This window comes from Galleria mellonella, unplaced genomic scaffold (genome assembly GCF_026898425.1).
Source record: "Galleria mellonella isolate WM207_F2 unplaced genomic scaffold, CSIRO_AGI_GalMel_v1 utg312, whole genome shotgun sequence".
NCBI lineage: Eukaryota > Metazoa > Arthropoda > Insecta > Lepidoptera > Pyralidae > Galleria > Galleria mellonella.
The window spans coordinates 11,394,161-11,411,694 of record NW_026442074.1 but is presented as its reverse complement, the minus strand read 5'-3'; the positions used below and the strand labels follow the sequence as shown (position 1 = coordinate 11,411,694).

General features: G+C 37.9%; 1 protein-coding gene across 1 annotated transcript; it reads left to right on the top strand.

Moving 5' to 3' along the window:
* Positions 1–298: 298 nt before the first annotated feature.
* Positions 299–12,012, top strand: LOC113514973 (vacuolar protein sorting-associated protein 45). Its single transcript, XM_026899077.3, has 9 exons — positions 299–529; positions 1,094–1,292; positions 2,542–2,691; positions 4,615–4,862; positions 6,578–6,712; positions 7,522–7,662; positions 8,152–8,289; positions 8,752–9,009; positions 9,536–12,012. The coding sequence occupies exons 1-9, from the start codon at positions 437–439 to the stop codon at positions 9,875–9,877; spliced, it is 1,704 nt and encodes a 567-aa protein (XP_026754878.1). The 5' UTR covers positions 299–436; the 3' UTR covers positions 9,878–12,012.
* Positions 12,013–17,534: the final 5,522 nt, after the last annotated feature.

Here is a 17,534-nt window from a genome sequence, read left to right as displayed (position 1 = left end):
TTTTTATTATCCATTTATTGACATTTCCCATCTGTGCCTGCCTCTGTGGGCTAACTTCAATTTCAATCAATCAGTTGTCATTCCAGACAATTTATCTTTTTGAAGACTAGGCAGCATGGTCTCCGACCTTAGCCTGTTCCAAACGGAACAAACGTACTAAAAAAAAAAAAAATCAATCAGTTGTCATTCCATTGAAGTAAATGGGCATCGAATCCAGACAAATTATCTTTTTGAAGACTAGGCAGCATGGTCTCCGACCTTAGCCTGTTCCAAACGGAACAAACGTACTAAAAAAAAAAAAAAAAATCAGTTGTCATTCCATTGAAGTAAATGGTTTATATTCGATTGTTTATTATATTTTGTCTAATTTAAATAAATAATACAATTGATGCAATACTGTAGATATTTAAACGACGAAAGAATCTAAATATTCAAGATGAACGTTATACAGGCAGTGAAGATGTACATAACTAAAATGACGGAGGAGAGTGGTCCAGGAATGAAAGTCATACTTATGGATAAAGAAACAGTCGGTATCTCGTTTTTAAATTATATTTCTTTACACTTGCTTTAATTTATGTTTTCCCAGTTACTATTTTGTTATCATTTTTAACTTCTGTCTATCCGTCTTCCAGTATATTGAATATACAATATGTCTCTTCTGGATTTTACTACAATTTTTCTATTACAGTGATTATTAAATATTCACAAGATGTGAAGTGAGTGCGCCTATAATGTAAAACCTTTTTAGTAAAAGACATGTACATATCATTATCCAGTAAAAAATCTAATAAAGTGTTGTTAAAATTCTAAAAATTACTGTACTGAAATTGTAGTCTTTTTTGCAGTAAAAAAGACTAGTTTATGTCCAAAACTTTAACAATTTGTCAACAATAATTACCTCTGTGGCGCAGTGGCAGCCATGTTACATTGAATAGGTGAGATTCGAATTTTGCTTCTTGGTCAGGATACTTTAGAAAGCTTTTTAATTTACTCAGGTTTGGATGTTGTGAGTTGTACCCTCAGATGTATGTTACCTGGTCCTTCATAATATAGAAAATATGTATTTATTAATAATTTATTCTCTTTACAGACCAGCATTGTGAGTATGGTATTCAGCCAGTCTGAGATACTTCAGAAGGAAGTGTACCTGTTTGAAAGAATTGATAGCCATTCTAAATGGGATAATCTTAAGCACATGAAGTGTATTGCATTCCTGCGACCAACGTCTGAGAACATTGCTCTGTTATCCCGTGAACTTAGGTATCCTAAGTACGGAGTATACTTTATATGTGAGTACATATAATTATATTTACGTAAAAAGACTAGGCGTACTTCAGGTTTATCTATTATATAGTTAGCTGATTGAAAATGTATATATTTTCATATTGCTCCCTCTTGCCAACTTTTGACAAATTTGCCAAATAGACTTTATTGGTGCCAAGAGAAAGGAATAAAGATTATCCTATTTCTAAAATTGGAGACAAAAATGCTTTTTTTTTTTGAGAAAAGATTTTTTTCATCCTTCTGTATATATGTGTAGGGTTCAATTTAATCAACTGTATACACTTTTATTGTTGTATTAAATATATTTTAGTACTCAATGCCTATTTTTGTATAACATAAAAAATGTAACTATATTTTTTAATAATCCTTTGTGCCTAATTAAAAATAAAATAAGAATCAACATTGTTAGTAATATACCCATGAGGTTTCCCTTGGAAACTGTCATAATTAATTCTTATGGAAATCATTACAATGACTAATAAGACTAACTGACCTGTTTTCCTTTTTTTTTTATACCACTGAAGTGGCAAACAAGCATACGGTCCACCTGTTGGTAAGTGGTTACCGTAGCCTATGAACACCTGCAATACCAGAGGTATTACACATGCATTACCGAACCTGAAGAAACCTCTTTACTCCCCTTTTGAAGAACCCCATGCTGTAGTCTCTTGGGAAAACCTCGGCAGGGAGCTCATTCCATAACCTGAGTGTTCGTGGGAGGAAACATCTCTGAAACTGCTCAGTACGCGACCATTGAGGCTGTAGGACATGATAAATAACTCCCTGTCGATGGCGAACCTTATGATGGTAGAATGTGGCTGTGGACATCATATTAAACAATTCCTCTGAGCACAATCCTTCTAACCTACTATCACTGCGGGGAAAGGAATTGTTAATAATGGAGACTGAGAATCTCATTGCTAGCAATATACCCAACCAGGTCGACCTCCTCGCGGTTCTCCCTGGAAACTATCATGGTTAATTCCTGATGAATTCATCATGCTGGGCTAACTGGCCTGTTTTCATTCTCATCTATCACCCTTCACTGGTGCTCCGTCAGCATATCCCGTTAGCGCAGGCGGGGTAAAAAAAAACCTACTATCACTGGTGCCTGCCAGTGTATACTGATAGCTCAGGCACAGTTATAGTTCCATTCTCGTCCATTAAAAAAACTACCTATATTAATTGTTCCAAAAACATTCAAAATTAATTTATTTAATTACCAAAAATGTAAAAAAAGATAATATATTTCAGATTTCAGCAACGTGATTTCTAAAGCGGATGTGAAGACACTAGCAGAGTGTGATGAGCAGGAGGCAGTGAGAGAAGTGCAGGAAGTGTTTGCAGACTATCTCGCAGTGGATAGACATTTGTTTTCATTCAACATTACCGGCTGTTTGCGTGGTAAGTTTATCATACAACAATAACCCACTGTTGGGAGCAAGAGGGGGGGGGGGTTCTTAGTAATGGGGAGCTTCGACCATTTTTCTATCAGTATACTCAGCAGTGTCCCTCTTAAAACTAATCAAAGTCTAACTGCGGTTGCTTACTTGCTTGCCAAGCGTGACAACTACTGGCAAATTCCCCCTTTAAGGGGGGGAACCAATGTTTAGCAGTGGATAGTTAATGCTTAACTTTATCCACACCCATCATCATTCTCTGATAGATGTCAACACTGTCTATGCTATTGCACTATCGAAATGACCATTTAGTTGTTCCATCCCATTAAAATATTTATAGTCTTTTACCAGAGGGAGACTTTGTGCAAAAGTCGATTGCTTGAGTACCTCTGTCCCATTCGTAATTTACCGTGAAGCAGTTGTGTTTGCATGGCTGTGTTTCGGTTTGAAGGGTGGGATATGGCGTGAATTTACAGGGTACAGAGGAATAACATCTGAGTCCTCAGGAATTGCAACGCATGCGGGGTATCATGGGCGAAACAGTATACTCTGTTATGTCCATGGTATTGCTCATGTCTATAGACGACGGTTACCACTTTTCATCAGGTGGGCCGTTAGCTTGTTTGCCATTCTAAGTTGTATAAAAAAAGTCTGGATTTTCCATGCGCCAAGTTCCTTGTAGGGTAGGCAAAAATAACCGCAAACATGGAAACTGATGAATTGCGTGTCTATTTTAGAAGTAGGATAATTATCCAATTAAACCATTTCAAGATTAAGATAAAATATACATCTGTTTTTAAATTAGACCTTTTGGGACACAACTGTGCAAAACTGCATCCAATTTGGTGCAGTAATTTTTGCGTGATGCCAGAATAAACATACAGATAAATAAAATTTCTAAAAAAATATTGTTTTAAACACCTGTTGGTTTATTAAGACCTCTCTCATAAATTTTTCTTAAATATTTTTTTATACAACTTAGAATGGCAAACAAGCTGGCGGCCCACCTGATGGAAAATGGTAACCGTCGCCTATAGACATGAGCAGTACCATGGACATAACAGAGTATACTGTTTCGCCCATGATACCCCCATGCGTTGCCATTCCTGAGAACTCAGGTGTTATTCCTCTGTACCCAGTAAATTTACATCATGCATACATACATCGGTTTGAAGGGTGGGATATGGCCTGTAATGAATAAACTCAAAAAACTACTTTGCCGATTTCAAAAATTCTTTCACCATTAGAAAGCTATATTCACCCTGAGTAACATAGGCTATATTTATTGCCAGAAAAGATTGGAAATCCTTACTAAAACTTTAGTAACGTAACTCAAGGTGTAAAAAAATGCTATAAAATATCTTTCGTCACGCGCGCTGCGGAAACTATTGGTGATAGAACAAAAGTATGTTCTACAATATTGAAGAAAATATCAATAACTACAAAAAACTTCACGATACTATATGTCCAACTATTATCGTTATATCACAATAATCACTTTTTAAAATGTTGTAAAAATGTTCACCCGTGCGAAGCCGGGACGGGCTTCTAGTGTTTTTTTTTATACCACTACGGTGGCAAACAAGCATACGGCCCACCTGATAGTAAGCGGGTACCGTAGTCTATGAACGCCTGCAATATCAGAGGTATTACGCGCGCGTTGCCGACCCTGAAGAAACCTCTTTCTCTCGGAAAAACCTCGGCAGGGAGCTCATTCCATAACCTGAGTGTTCGTGGGAGGAAACATCTCTGAAACCGCGCTGTACGCGACCGTTTAGGCTGTAAGGTTTGAGGGTGAACTCGCTGTCGATGGCGAGCCGTACGATGGTAGAAAGTGGCCGCAGGCATCATATTGAATAGTTCCTCTGAGCACAATCCGTTGTACAAGCGGATATGTATGTATGCGTGTATGTCGGCTGGCCGCTAGGCCGCACGTGGGGCCAGCAGGAGCTGCAGCGCTGCGCTGCAGGCTTGGCTGGCGCAGTGCTGTCGCTGCGGCGGCGGCCGGCGCTGCGCTACGAGGCGGCGTCGGAGGCGTGCGCGCGCCTGGCCGAGCGCGTGCGCCAGCTGCTGCGGCGCGACGCCGCGCTGCTCGGCGCCGCCGGGGACCTGCCCGCGCCGCAGCTGCTCCTCGTCGACAGGAGGGACGACCCCGTCACTCCGCTGCTCAACCAGGTACACCCGCACGAGGAATTTTTTTGCTATGTTTGCCACAATTAGTCAATAATTTTGATCAGCTTGTCTTTTCGTCGAGTAAACTCATTTGAAAATAAAACATAAGTTAATAAGATTGTGTTATACTATAGTACATTACTGCAGCGGCCAGCAACTGAGGCATTTATGGACGAACGTGCAAATGTGGGCCGAGGCGTAGCCGAGGCACACATTAGATACACACAGATATGAGTTTACATAGTAATTTATCGGGCCGCAAAATTCGACAGATAGATTTTCATACAACTTTTGCCAGCCGCTGCCCGCATGTATCTGGCCAGTACGGCAAGTTTGATTTATCTCGAAGAAAATTGTCAAAATAATGCTTACATTTCTAAGCATGTTTGAGAAAAAAACATTTACTTCAATTGTGGCAAAACTTGTTATTTTGTCATATAAAGTAAACTACTAGACTGAAAGTGATAAAATTTTTACGGGACAAATTTGTAACTTTCAGAAAAAAAAAAGAATGTAACTTTAGACATAGAATGTTTAAATAAATACACATAATGTTTACAGAGATTGAAAAGAGTAACTGTTGAGTTTGTTGCGGGCTCTTCTCAACAGATATCAACTTTCCGAACCGTGCAATAAATTTAAAAAATAAATGACTATTTAAAAGTGCTTGTAAACAAATCTATTTAAATAAAGATAATTTAAATTTGAAAAATGTATTAAATGGGTTTACAATCGATAAAATTATACATACATACATATCTGTCACGCCTATCTCCCATTAGGGTAGGCAGAAACAATGGAACGCCAAATGCTTCGATTCAAACAAACCTCTTTCGCTTCCTCCACATTCATCAATCTTTTCATACATGCTTAATATTATAAGGTAACAAATATTAGTCTTATTCGATCTATATTAGTTGAACTCAAATCAGAAAAATTTTGAACAATTTTTTTTTTTCTGGGCATTTGTATGGAGACACTCTGTCTGTATAATCAAAAACTAGACCAATTAAATTATAGAATCGATCATTTAAATTAATTAATTAATTTAATTTCAAACTGTTTATAATTACTCCTTTCCATCCAAAGGTTGCCTGCAAGAGATCGCTCTTAGCGATAAGGCCGCCCATTGTTTTCTCATTGTGATTATTTCTTGTAATTTGTTTGTATCTATAATGAGTTTGCTTTTGTAATCTTTTGGAGGAAACAATAAAGAGTATCTATCTATCTCTGTAAATAATTGATACCCGTTAATAGTACTAGATAAAATTTTATCTAAAAAATCAGTTCAGCGTTACGATAGGGCTGATATACCTGAAGAAGATAAAAACCCTTATGAATTAAGAAAAAAAAGCAAATTTTTTATGGTATTAGTTTTTTATGGTATGAAAATTTAATGGTAATTTCACTTGCGCTGTCAATATGTCCTGGCCATGTATAAAACATAAAACATGCAACACGAAATCTAAAATATTTTTTTTAATGGAGGACAATAAAATGGTAACCCTGCCTGCGCTATCGGTATACACTGGTGGGCAACCAATGAATGATGATAGGTGAAGATGAAGCTGGTCAGTTGACCTGTCGTGATGAATTCGTCAGGAATGAACCACGAACGAATTTTTAGAGCAGACCGTGTAGAGGTCGACCTGACAGGGTATATTGCTAGCAGTGGTGCCTCTAGTTCCTATTACTAATAATCCCCTCCCCCTTTACAGTGGACGTACCAGGCCATGGTGCACGAGTTGCTTACAATCAACAACAACCGCGTGAGCCTGGCACACGTGCCCGACGTGCCTGCCGACTTCAAGGAGGTCGTACTCTCGTCTGAACAGGACGAGTTTTATGCTAAGGTAACATGCGAATGGAATATATATATATATATATATATATATATATATATATATATATATATATATATATATATATATATATATACATACATATATGTTACTGTAAAAGCCCATACATTGGTAAATCTGAGGATTTCATAAAAACAAGATCATTTTTGTATTTTTCACCAAACCAAACCTAACCTCACCTATCCTCAGAAGACTTCTGTAGGGGAGGCTTATATTCTAGCTATATATTATTCTGGAAAATTCTATGTACCTTTTTTTTATATACAATTTAGAATGGCAAACAAGCTGACGGCCCACCTGATGGAATGTGGTAACCGTCGCTTATAGATATGAGCAGTACCATGGACATAACAGAGTATACTGTTTCGCCCATGATACCCCCATGCGTAGCCATTCCTGAGGACTCAGGTGTTATTCCTCTGTACCCAGTAAATTCACCTGCGCAAAGCAGGCCGGATCACTAGTCATTGATAAAATAATATTACCTTCAACTTAAAACATAAAATATAATATATATAAACATAAAATAATGTGTAACAGTGGCGTCCTTTGATATTAAGTGTTTATTGGACGCCTACGTTGTACACGAAAGCCTATGACCTGGGGAACTAGACCTGGGGGACTAGTCTCCATCTGGTAAATTTTTACATTTAATTTTTCAGTGATTCATACATTATTTTGAAAAACTTCGCAGTTTAGACTGGTATTCGATTTTGGGATCCCAAGACGTAGTCAAGTGTTGTCCCACTGACTTATCACTGCTTGGTCATAGCGATGAGCCAACCAATTTATTTTCACAGAATCTGTACTCCAACTTTGGTGAGATCGGTCAGACAATGAAGTCGCTGATGGAGGAGTTCCAGAAGAAGGCCAAGAGTCACCAGAAGGTGGAGAGCATAGCCGACATGAAGAACTTTGTGGAAACCTATCCTCTGTTCAAAGTAAGATGGCAATTTTTTTTAAGAAGAAAGTTTTATAACATCTCACCGCCCATGGTCACTCGCAACACCAGAGGCATTGCAGGTGTGCTGCCGGCTGTTTAAAAAGGAATATGCTCTGTTTTCGAAGGTTACGAAGTCGTATCGATTCGGAAATACTGCTGCTGGATATCCAATTCCTCATCAAATTACAGCAGAAACATGTTGTTGAGGATCATTGGAATTATCCCAATAGATTATTATAAATAGATTATGATCAAGGTCTGATAAGGAAACAGGAAGGATAGATGAGGATTAGGAATAAAATCTATTGTTTTTATATATTTTTTTTCATGGTTGAGGGATAGGCAGCAACTAACTGTAGTTGCCAACCTGCCTGTCAAACGTGGCAGCTACTGGCAAAATCCCTCTTTTGGGAGAGGCCTATGTTTAGCAGTGAAGTTCTGAGATGATGATGATGAGATGTTCATAAACGGAGAACCTGTTCCTCAGAAAATGTCCGGCACGGTGACGAAGCATGTGACGGTGGTGGGCGAGCTGTCGTCCGCCGTGGGCGCGTACCACCTCCTCGAGGTCTCCGAGCTGGAGCAGGAGATCGCCTGCCAGAGCGACCACTCCAAACACTTGCAGGTACTATATATACATAGCCTAAAACCATTCAAGGAGATGTACTGTAATTTCCTAATATAATAAAACTACCTTTTACCCTCGGCTCCTTTTAAAGGGGGTAGGGATTGTTAGTAATGCGGACTGCCAGTCCCATTGCTAGCAATATGCCTTGTCGATCTCCACGTCGAAATCAGCGTGCTGAATTCCAGGTGCATTTACCCCGATGGGCTAACTGACCTGCCTTTTCATTCTCACCTATCATCCCTCACTGGTGCCTCGCCAGAGTATAACGTTAGTGTAGACGGGGTTACTATTCCATTATCATCCATTAAAAAACCCTTCTCAGGGGGGAGGTCTATGTTTGTGGACAGTTAACGGCTGATATGATGATGATGATGATGAACATACATTATATGTTATTTTCGAAAATTCTATCTATCCATTTGAAACTAAGTTAATTTTGATTTAATTTCTACTGAACAGCGTCTAAAGTCGTTGATCTCCAACGAGTCCATTCGCCACCACGACGCTGCGAAATTGGTGGCGTTGTACGCCCTGCGATACGAGAAGCACGCCAACAACGCGCTGCCAGCGCTGATGGAAGCCCTCAAGAACCGAGGGTGTCCGGAGCACCTAGTGAAGGCGGTGGTGAACGTGCTCGAGTATGGCGGGGCTCACGCCAGGCAGAGCGACCTGTTCGGGCTGCAGGACGCGGCCAAGATCACCAAGAGGCTGTTCAAAGTGAGTTACACATAATATATGCTTTTTTTATGTCTATATCTTTTTAATGGAAGAAAATGGAATGGTAACCCGATCTGCGCAATTGGTATACGCTGGCCAAGCACCAATGTGGGATGATAGGTGAGGAAGATGTAAAAGAGTTCGCCCATCTCGATGGATACATCGAAATTTAATCACGTTAGTTTTCATGGAGTTTCCATGAGGGTATATGACTAATAATGTTAAATCCTTTTACTCCCACACTTATTTATATGTTTGTGCACTAAAGTTTTTGTTTTGAATGTTTGATACTGAAATTATACGTACAGGAGGCATAGACAAACTTCATTGCTCAAAAATGGCGACTGTGTATTTCATATTGTCTATGGTGCTGTTCATATATTAGGAAGACAAAACTATACATTACATACATTTATATATGCTAGTAACATATAAATAAAGTGCAGTTTACTTTAATGTTTAGAAATGGTTATATTTGTCATTTATTTATGAACAGTGTTGAGCATTTTTGAAAATAATGTTTCAGGGTCTGAACGGCGTGGAGAATATATACACACAGCACACTCCGCTACTCAAAGACACGCTTGAAGACCTCATAAAGGGAAAACTAAGAGAGAACCTCTACCCGACCCTGGGTGGAGACGATATCGGCTACGGCAGGCGGCCACAGGACATCATCGTGTTTATAGTAGGTGGCGCCACCTACGAAGAGGCGCTGTGCGTTCACCAGATCAACCAAGCGTACCCTGGAGTCAGAGTGGTGCTTGGCGGGACCACGATCCACAATTCCACGTCGTTTCTTGAAGAAGTGAAAGCAGCGATGCAGGGTGTACATAGAACGCATACCAGACATATTAAAAATGTTTAAGTATTTATTGATTAGCAGTATTTAGTTATACGTTTATCCAGCGACGTCCAGTTTTGCGGTCATCTGGAAGAAAAAGCTAAGATGGCCTCCAAATGTTAGGAGGGCTTAATAGAGTGAGACGGTATTTCACACCAGGACGTCTCTTGCAATTGTATAAAGCTCAAGTCTGGCCATATATGGAATACTGTTCTCATTTGTTTTTTCAACTTAGAATGGCAAACAAGCTGACACCCCACCTGATGGAGTAGTACCATGAACATAACAGAGTGTACTGTTTCGCCCATGATACCCCCTATACGCTGCCATTCCTGAGGACTAAGGTGTTATTCCTCTGTACCCTGTAAATACACTTATGGGTGGGAGCGTCACAGTACCAGCTTCTTCCATTGGACCAAATTCAAAGTTTAACAGAAAAGCAAAAATCCTACATTTTTTAAAATTGTCCGCAAAAAGTATTACACTATGTCGAGTGACACTCGACAGTGGAGCTGGTGGAACAAAATCAATGTCGAGTGACACTCGACATTGGAGTGGAAAGGATTAAAATATTTGTTTCACAAATCGAAACCAAATATTACTTTTACCCTATCACAAAGTTGTCACATGGTTTTTCACTACATTTTGCCATGATCACGGCAAATGAAGAAAGAAGAAGAAAGAAATAATTTAATCAAAAGAAACATGCGGCCCACACAGTAGCGCACAAAACAAAACAAAAGAAATCAAAAACAAAACAAACAAAAGAAAATAATAATTATATACAAATAGATAGCAATTAAATTATAATGTACGCGTGCGCGCGTGTGTGTCGCAATGTTCTGTGATGTAGGTCCGTGCTCAGCATATTGCTGCAGCGCTGTTTTTCAGCAAGAACCATAGCGTCACAAGTAAAAAACAGTTATATAAGTAGTGCGTTGGTATTCTATACATATACAAATCTACATTATACACATACACGTACATACACAGTCACATACACATACATATATATATATATATATATATACATACACATACATACACATATATATACACATATACACATACATACACATTCACACACATATACAGAATAAAGAAAAATGAGATGGCAATATATAGTGTTCTATCACCTAACCTAGCCATACTATTACTGTTCAATCAGATCAGCGACGCGGGAGGCTGTGTTCATGCATTGAGTGCAAAAAAAAAACTCAATTTAACAATGAAATGAATGAATCATTCTTTCAGTTCTTATTCTATTCTCTACCTTCTCTGTTTTGCTATCTCTCTCTCTATATACATATTTTACCAGTACCAAAACTGTCCTAAAAATTACCCAAATTTATTTCACTTTTCTCCAAAAATTTTCTAACAATAAGAATTTCATTTTTCTAAAATATCGTCAATAGAAAAGCTTTTTAATTACAATTGCTAAAAACAATATCCATTCTGGCAACACTGGTGCTATATATCAACGTAAGGCCCTTTACACACGAGTCATGAACTCATCGCGTCGCAGACTTTGCAAAGCAACAGAAGCATCGTGTGTGAACGCACCGGTAACGTATGAGTTATGATGTACAATATAAAAAAAAAACCTTCCAACTTATGTTTGTCCAGTTTGTGTGTTACATTGTTCCACGTATTGTTAATAATTTAGATTCGCGTTTCATACGAAGTATCGCACAGTTCAATATGAAATATAAATTTAAAAAGTATTTTGTTAATAACCTGAAGTATTTCATTTCATGTAATGTTCAGAAAGGAGATTCAATTCGGTTGGTATTTGTGCTCGATACCTTTTACTCGCGGAGTAAAAGGTAACAGTAACATAAAATGCCATCGAATTTAGAACCTATTTCTTTTTTAAGTCGGTTGAACATTGAGTTTGCGCACAAGTATGATTATGCGAAATTTTTTTTAATGTCAAATGATTTTTCATCACTTTATGCATCACAGTTATTACATGCATAAAAAAAAAACCAAATGTTGAATTATGTTCAATAATGCATCACTGTAATATATTATTCATTTTCACTGTGATCTTTAAATGTAGTTTTTTTTTTATTATATAATTTTTAGCACTACCCTCAAATAAGTTATTATGTATTATTTAAGACATTCCTAATTTATGTAATAAACTTGTTAACCTATTCATTGTTTTATTCACATTTTCGATTTACAAAATATTGCATTCCATAGTTATAACTTTTACTTTGACAGCGATCAGTTAGTAGTTAACCGCAGTTAGGCTTTAGAGATGTTTTAAGAGGGACGCTGTTGCCCATTTCCGACCCCTTAGTCACCTTTTACGACACCAACAAGGGGGGGGGGGGGGTTTCTTTCGATGGATGAAAATGGTATGGTAACCCCGCCTGCGCTAACGGGATACGCTGGCGGAGCACCAGTGAAGGGTGATAGATGAGAATGAAAACAGGTTAGTTAGCCCATCATGAATTAATTCATCAGGAATTAACCATGATAGTTTCCAGGGGGAACCGCGAGGAGGTCGACCTGGTTGGGTATATTGCTAGCAATGGGATTCGCAGTCTCCATTACTAACAATCCCTTTCCCCCCAGGGGGGGGGGTTATATTAATGTATATAATGTGTGTACTGTTGATGTGCAGTTCAAATAAACAATTGCCTTTTAACCAGGAGAAAGCCTATTGGGTTAGACGCCTTGTTCCATTACAGGTCCAAGATAGGGCAATATAAAATAAAACACCCAACTGTTGTGTTCAAAACACATTTTTTTTTATCTTTTTTATTGAAAAATATTCGTCGACACAGATGTTACATGTCAATCAACAACGTAGTAATAAAACAATGCCGTTAAGTTTGGCACAAACCAGTTGTATCATCTCGCCTCAGTTTGCAAACTACTTCACAATACAATTGCTGCGAAGCGCATATACATTATCAAAACAATGATTTAGGCTCTGAATGATCAATTATACATTGTTCACGCTTATAAAAACCAATTACATTACTCTCATTCATATTCCTTCAGTCTTTACATAGTTGACGCTGTGGACGGCGCGTTGTCGCAGCGGCCGGCGCGTGCGCAGCGCGACAACGCCGTCACGTTGGTAACACTCGAACGCCCTTTGGCGACACATTTATAAGGCAATTTATAGAATCTTTTTATCTACACACTTCTCGTACGTTCCACGACAAATATTTACAGTAATTATTTAAACTCGTCCGCGCTGTGCACAGCTAATGCAGAGTTGGCTTGCCGTTTTCATGTTACACACAAGAAATACGCGTTACCTAAAATTTTACTGCGACATGTCGACGGGGAATTTACAATGTGGCAAACCTTCTTTGCTAGCGCAGTCGAGTGCGGTGCCAACTCGAGGTTTAAAGTTATGAAGCTGCACAATTCCAGAGATATATCATCTGCAGCCTTTTAAATACCGACATCTGAAGGTTGTGATTTTGTGAAATTATTATTAATACCGCAATATATATAGCATTCTCATTTTGAAACAATTCGTGATTTCGAATTTATTAAAAGTTCAAGGCACAAATAGTAGTAACCGCTGCAGTGATTGTTCACTTTCAATAAACAATATTTTAAATTATAGTGTCTCGACAATGGGACCCCATACGATATCATTTCGAATGCGGTGGTCGTGGTGCACACGACACCTACATATGTAATGTGCGTAAGCAATTGATATCATACACAATACACGTAAGGAGCAATATCGCCTGGCAGAAACGCTGCCAAGTCGTTTCACTGAACGCAATCAAATAACGTACAGGGGACATCCCGTAAAAAAAGTTAAACCACAACCGCGATAAATAGCAGGTCTAAGGAACTTACAAATGTAGTAGCTTACACGTATTAAAAAAAAAAAAAAAAAAGAGAACGGTCGCCACGTAACAATGACGAAAGGTGAAAACTAAGCCCCCCTACCACGATCACGAACAAAAGCGTCGCCTGCACCGCGACGCGGCAAATCATATCGATATACATAATTATAATAATATATATATGTTTTCATATTTATAAGGTGCTTAACAATCAACACACGCACATAGAATCTCAATCTTACCGTCCTAGCAACAAACATACGCGATGGACGCACTCACGCGATAATAAAATTTAAATGAAAACAAAAAAAAAAACAATATTCGCGGGGCCCGCCCCCCGCCGCCGCCTAGACGCGCGTGACGTGTCGCGTACGACGTGCGACGGGGCGCGGGTACAGTAGGCCCTTTCCAATTTTTTTTTTGTGATTTTTTGAATGTTAACATTTTCATACAATCGAAAATCTTTATACATCACAAATTATACACGAATATAAGCCGTTTTTGGGAAAGGACTCTAATAGATTTCCCTTTCTATTATATATCCTATACATATATACATATGTACAATTATCATATGTTTCATGGACCTTCATGAATGTTGTCCATCTCATAATTGTAAATATTACTATTTTACATCTAGTTTATATCTAAAATTCATATTTCCAGCGGGTAAATATGTTATTTGGATCGAGATTATAATACAAGTATTTTTTTTTTTAATTATTGGAGATGATTTGAATTGTCTGTGGACAGGGCAATCGGTAGCGCGATAAAACTACATCGGGTCGGTCTACCCCCCCCCTAGTTACAAATGCAAAGTATTGGCAGTGAGGCATTCTGCCGCGAGTGAGCGCTGTACGGCGCTCATTACGTTAGGTTTTGTTGTCCGTTTATCACGGTCATAGCTTCGACTGGTGAAAACCCCCGCGTATAATGAACTGACTGATGAATGTCCGATGGTTTAATTTTAAAAGCCAACACAGTTCGATGTTTAAAAAGTAAAATTTCCATTCGAATTTAGAATAGGATGTAATGTTTGAACATTGGTAATTTTACGGTTTTCGCAAAACGGACAACAACCTAGTAATGTAATGGGCCCCAGAGACGATCCCCGACCGTAATGTGAATAGAATAATGTCCACATTTGGCGTAACCCAGGGAGCACCGCGCGGAGGTCATGGACTGAGCTCCCCTTGATCCTACGTTGACAATATTATATTTAATAAAAAAAAAAATCTCCATTGAGCATTTGTATTTCTTAAATCGATTTTAATTACGGATAAACTTATGCCGATGCCACGATACAAATGAAAAAAAAAAAACAGTTGTGCAAAACAGTTTAACGCGTTAAAAAAGTATTATGTGACAATATTTGCCGCGAGCCTGGCTTGATTATCTCATCTCGACTTCAATCATTAGATATTGTCCACTCGCTTCTCAGGTTTGAGTCTTACGTCACATATCGACGAGACCTCGACCAGGTCCGTACACGATCCGGGATGTTGTATTTCAATCGGGGATTTGGAGAACGTGACCGCCGATTCCCCTACACCTAACCTATCGATTTATTGTCACTACACACGAAACGCTTACACCGGTCGTATTGCGATTACGTCGATCCGTCGAATTTGAAGACCTCCATAAAAACTCTTTGCGATTCACAACTAATTGAGAATTGAGGAACGTGGTCGATCGACCGTGTAACGCACGAACGATTGAACAAATCGTTCCAATGAAATTATATTATTCCTCTTTACCGAACACAAACGTAGTTCCATAGTATCGCGTAGTGCTAATTGACACTTCAACATTACGTAAAACTAACATAGCGCTAAATAAATACCAGGCAAAGTGCGAGCCGTGCTTCGTTCGGACGGCTCGCGCTTGCCTATAACGAGGGACGGGTGGGAGGCGGTGTTGCCATTGGCAATATACTGAGTTACCAATGTTATTTGTATTTACAATTAGTCAAGGCATTGTACAGTTTACTATTGTAAATAGATATACTCATAATTATAGGGCATACATGTGAATTACCAGTAATAGAAAATGTACATAAAAATAAATTATTCACTGTTTTCTCAAGTCGTTCATATTTTTAATACCACTTACTACTGTAAGGGCGTTTTCTTTATTATAGAATAAAATGTGGCGTGTTTTTATTATTTAAAAAATAAATAAAAAAACCAGAAATTTGCATGTACTTAACTATTAAAAATAAATAAATAAAAAAAAAAGTATTCTCATCGGTGAATAAAACACATTTATGCACTCTATAAAATCGTGTAACCAATCACGAAATAGGGAAGCACGACACTACTATAAAGGGTCAACCTATTTAGATAATATATTAAGCAACTATAATAGAATATATAAAAATATAGCAAATTTGAAACTAAACAATCCCAATGAAATGTTACAATGTAAACCGTACAAACCGACTGTAGCCCCGACTAGTACAAATCTACCATAAACTCCCACCAGTCTATTAAGAAATTTCTCTACCTATAGTACACGTCCGCCCGAGCCGCCGGGCCGCCTACCGATACGCATATCAAACAAAACTCGATCATTCCCGCCGTGCTAAGCCAACCGCTACCGTTTCTACCAATATGGGAGATTTCCTTACACTGGCAACACTGTAGTACACACATTTTGCTCAATGTTGCCAACATCAAAATGTAAATACTAGAGAAACGCGTACGAAAAATATTTTTATACACCAATTATTGCAGGATCAGTGTTGCCATATGCAAAAGGCAATAAATTATTACTTTCTGTTAAAATATTACATGTTTGTTATATAACATGTTCACAGTTTGTGCCAGTGCACTAAATAAAAGCGATGGAGTAACAATTATTATATAAATGATAGAGCTAATATTAACAAGTTAAAAATATACATAGATTACGACAGTGGAAAAAAACTGTAACAAGTTCAACTTTTGAATAGTCCATGTCGTACATTTATGACGATACAAAGTTTATTATAAATAGCTACGTTAAACTCAGACAAGACATTCGTAAACATTTACAGTTATAATCAAAACTATTATTCTAAATAGAAACAAAAAAAAAAAAAAAAAAACCAGCGTTTCAAATGAGTACAGTAATATTTCGTTGTATGTTAAAAAACAAGGAAATTAACAATGACAAGCGAACAAGAAGGATTTTATGATTTTCTCCTTTTAAAACAGCTGCCTTAGAATGTAGTAACTTTAAAATATATACCGACTAAGGATGTTCAATTAGGTCATTTGTACAATTACTAATTTGTATTTAATCTTTAAGATATTACAAAACCATAGAGTCACCAGTTTAAAAAAAAAAAAAAAAAGCTCATCGCTTAGAAAATTGATAAAATTAACAAGAGGTAAGTATTACTTATTGTTACATAAGTGATGATTATTTGGATAGAGAGTCAGTTTCTGTCTCTCTCCCCTGCCTGTCAAATTATTATAAAATGCAATGGCGCTCTACGCCTACAATCGATAATTTTTAAATAACATGCATTCAGAGATTTTGTTACAACGCTATTACAATTAGATTATATTATTGAAAGGTAATTTCATAATTGAAAAAAAAAATCAGATAATCCTGATATTGATAAGGATCAATTCTGAAGCGTCATTCTTCCTCTAACGAACATTGTCATTATTATATTAAAGTCATAATTTTAAGGACTAATATGGGTATATTTTTTTATACAACTTAGAATGGCAAACAAGCTGACGGCCCACCTGATGGAAAGTGGTAACCGTCGCCTATAGACATGAGCAGTACCATGGACATAACAGAGTATACCGTTTCGCCAATGATACCCCCCATGCGTTGTCATTCCTGAGGACTCA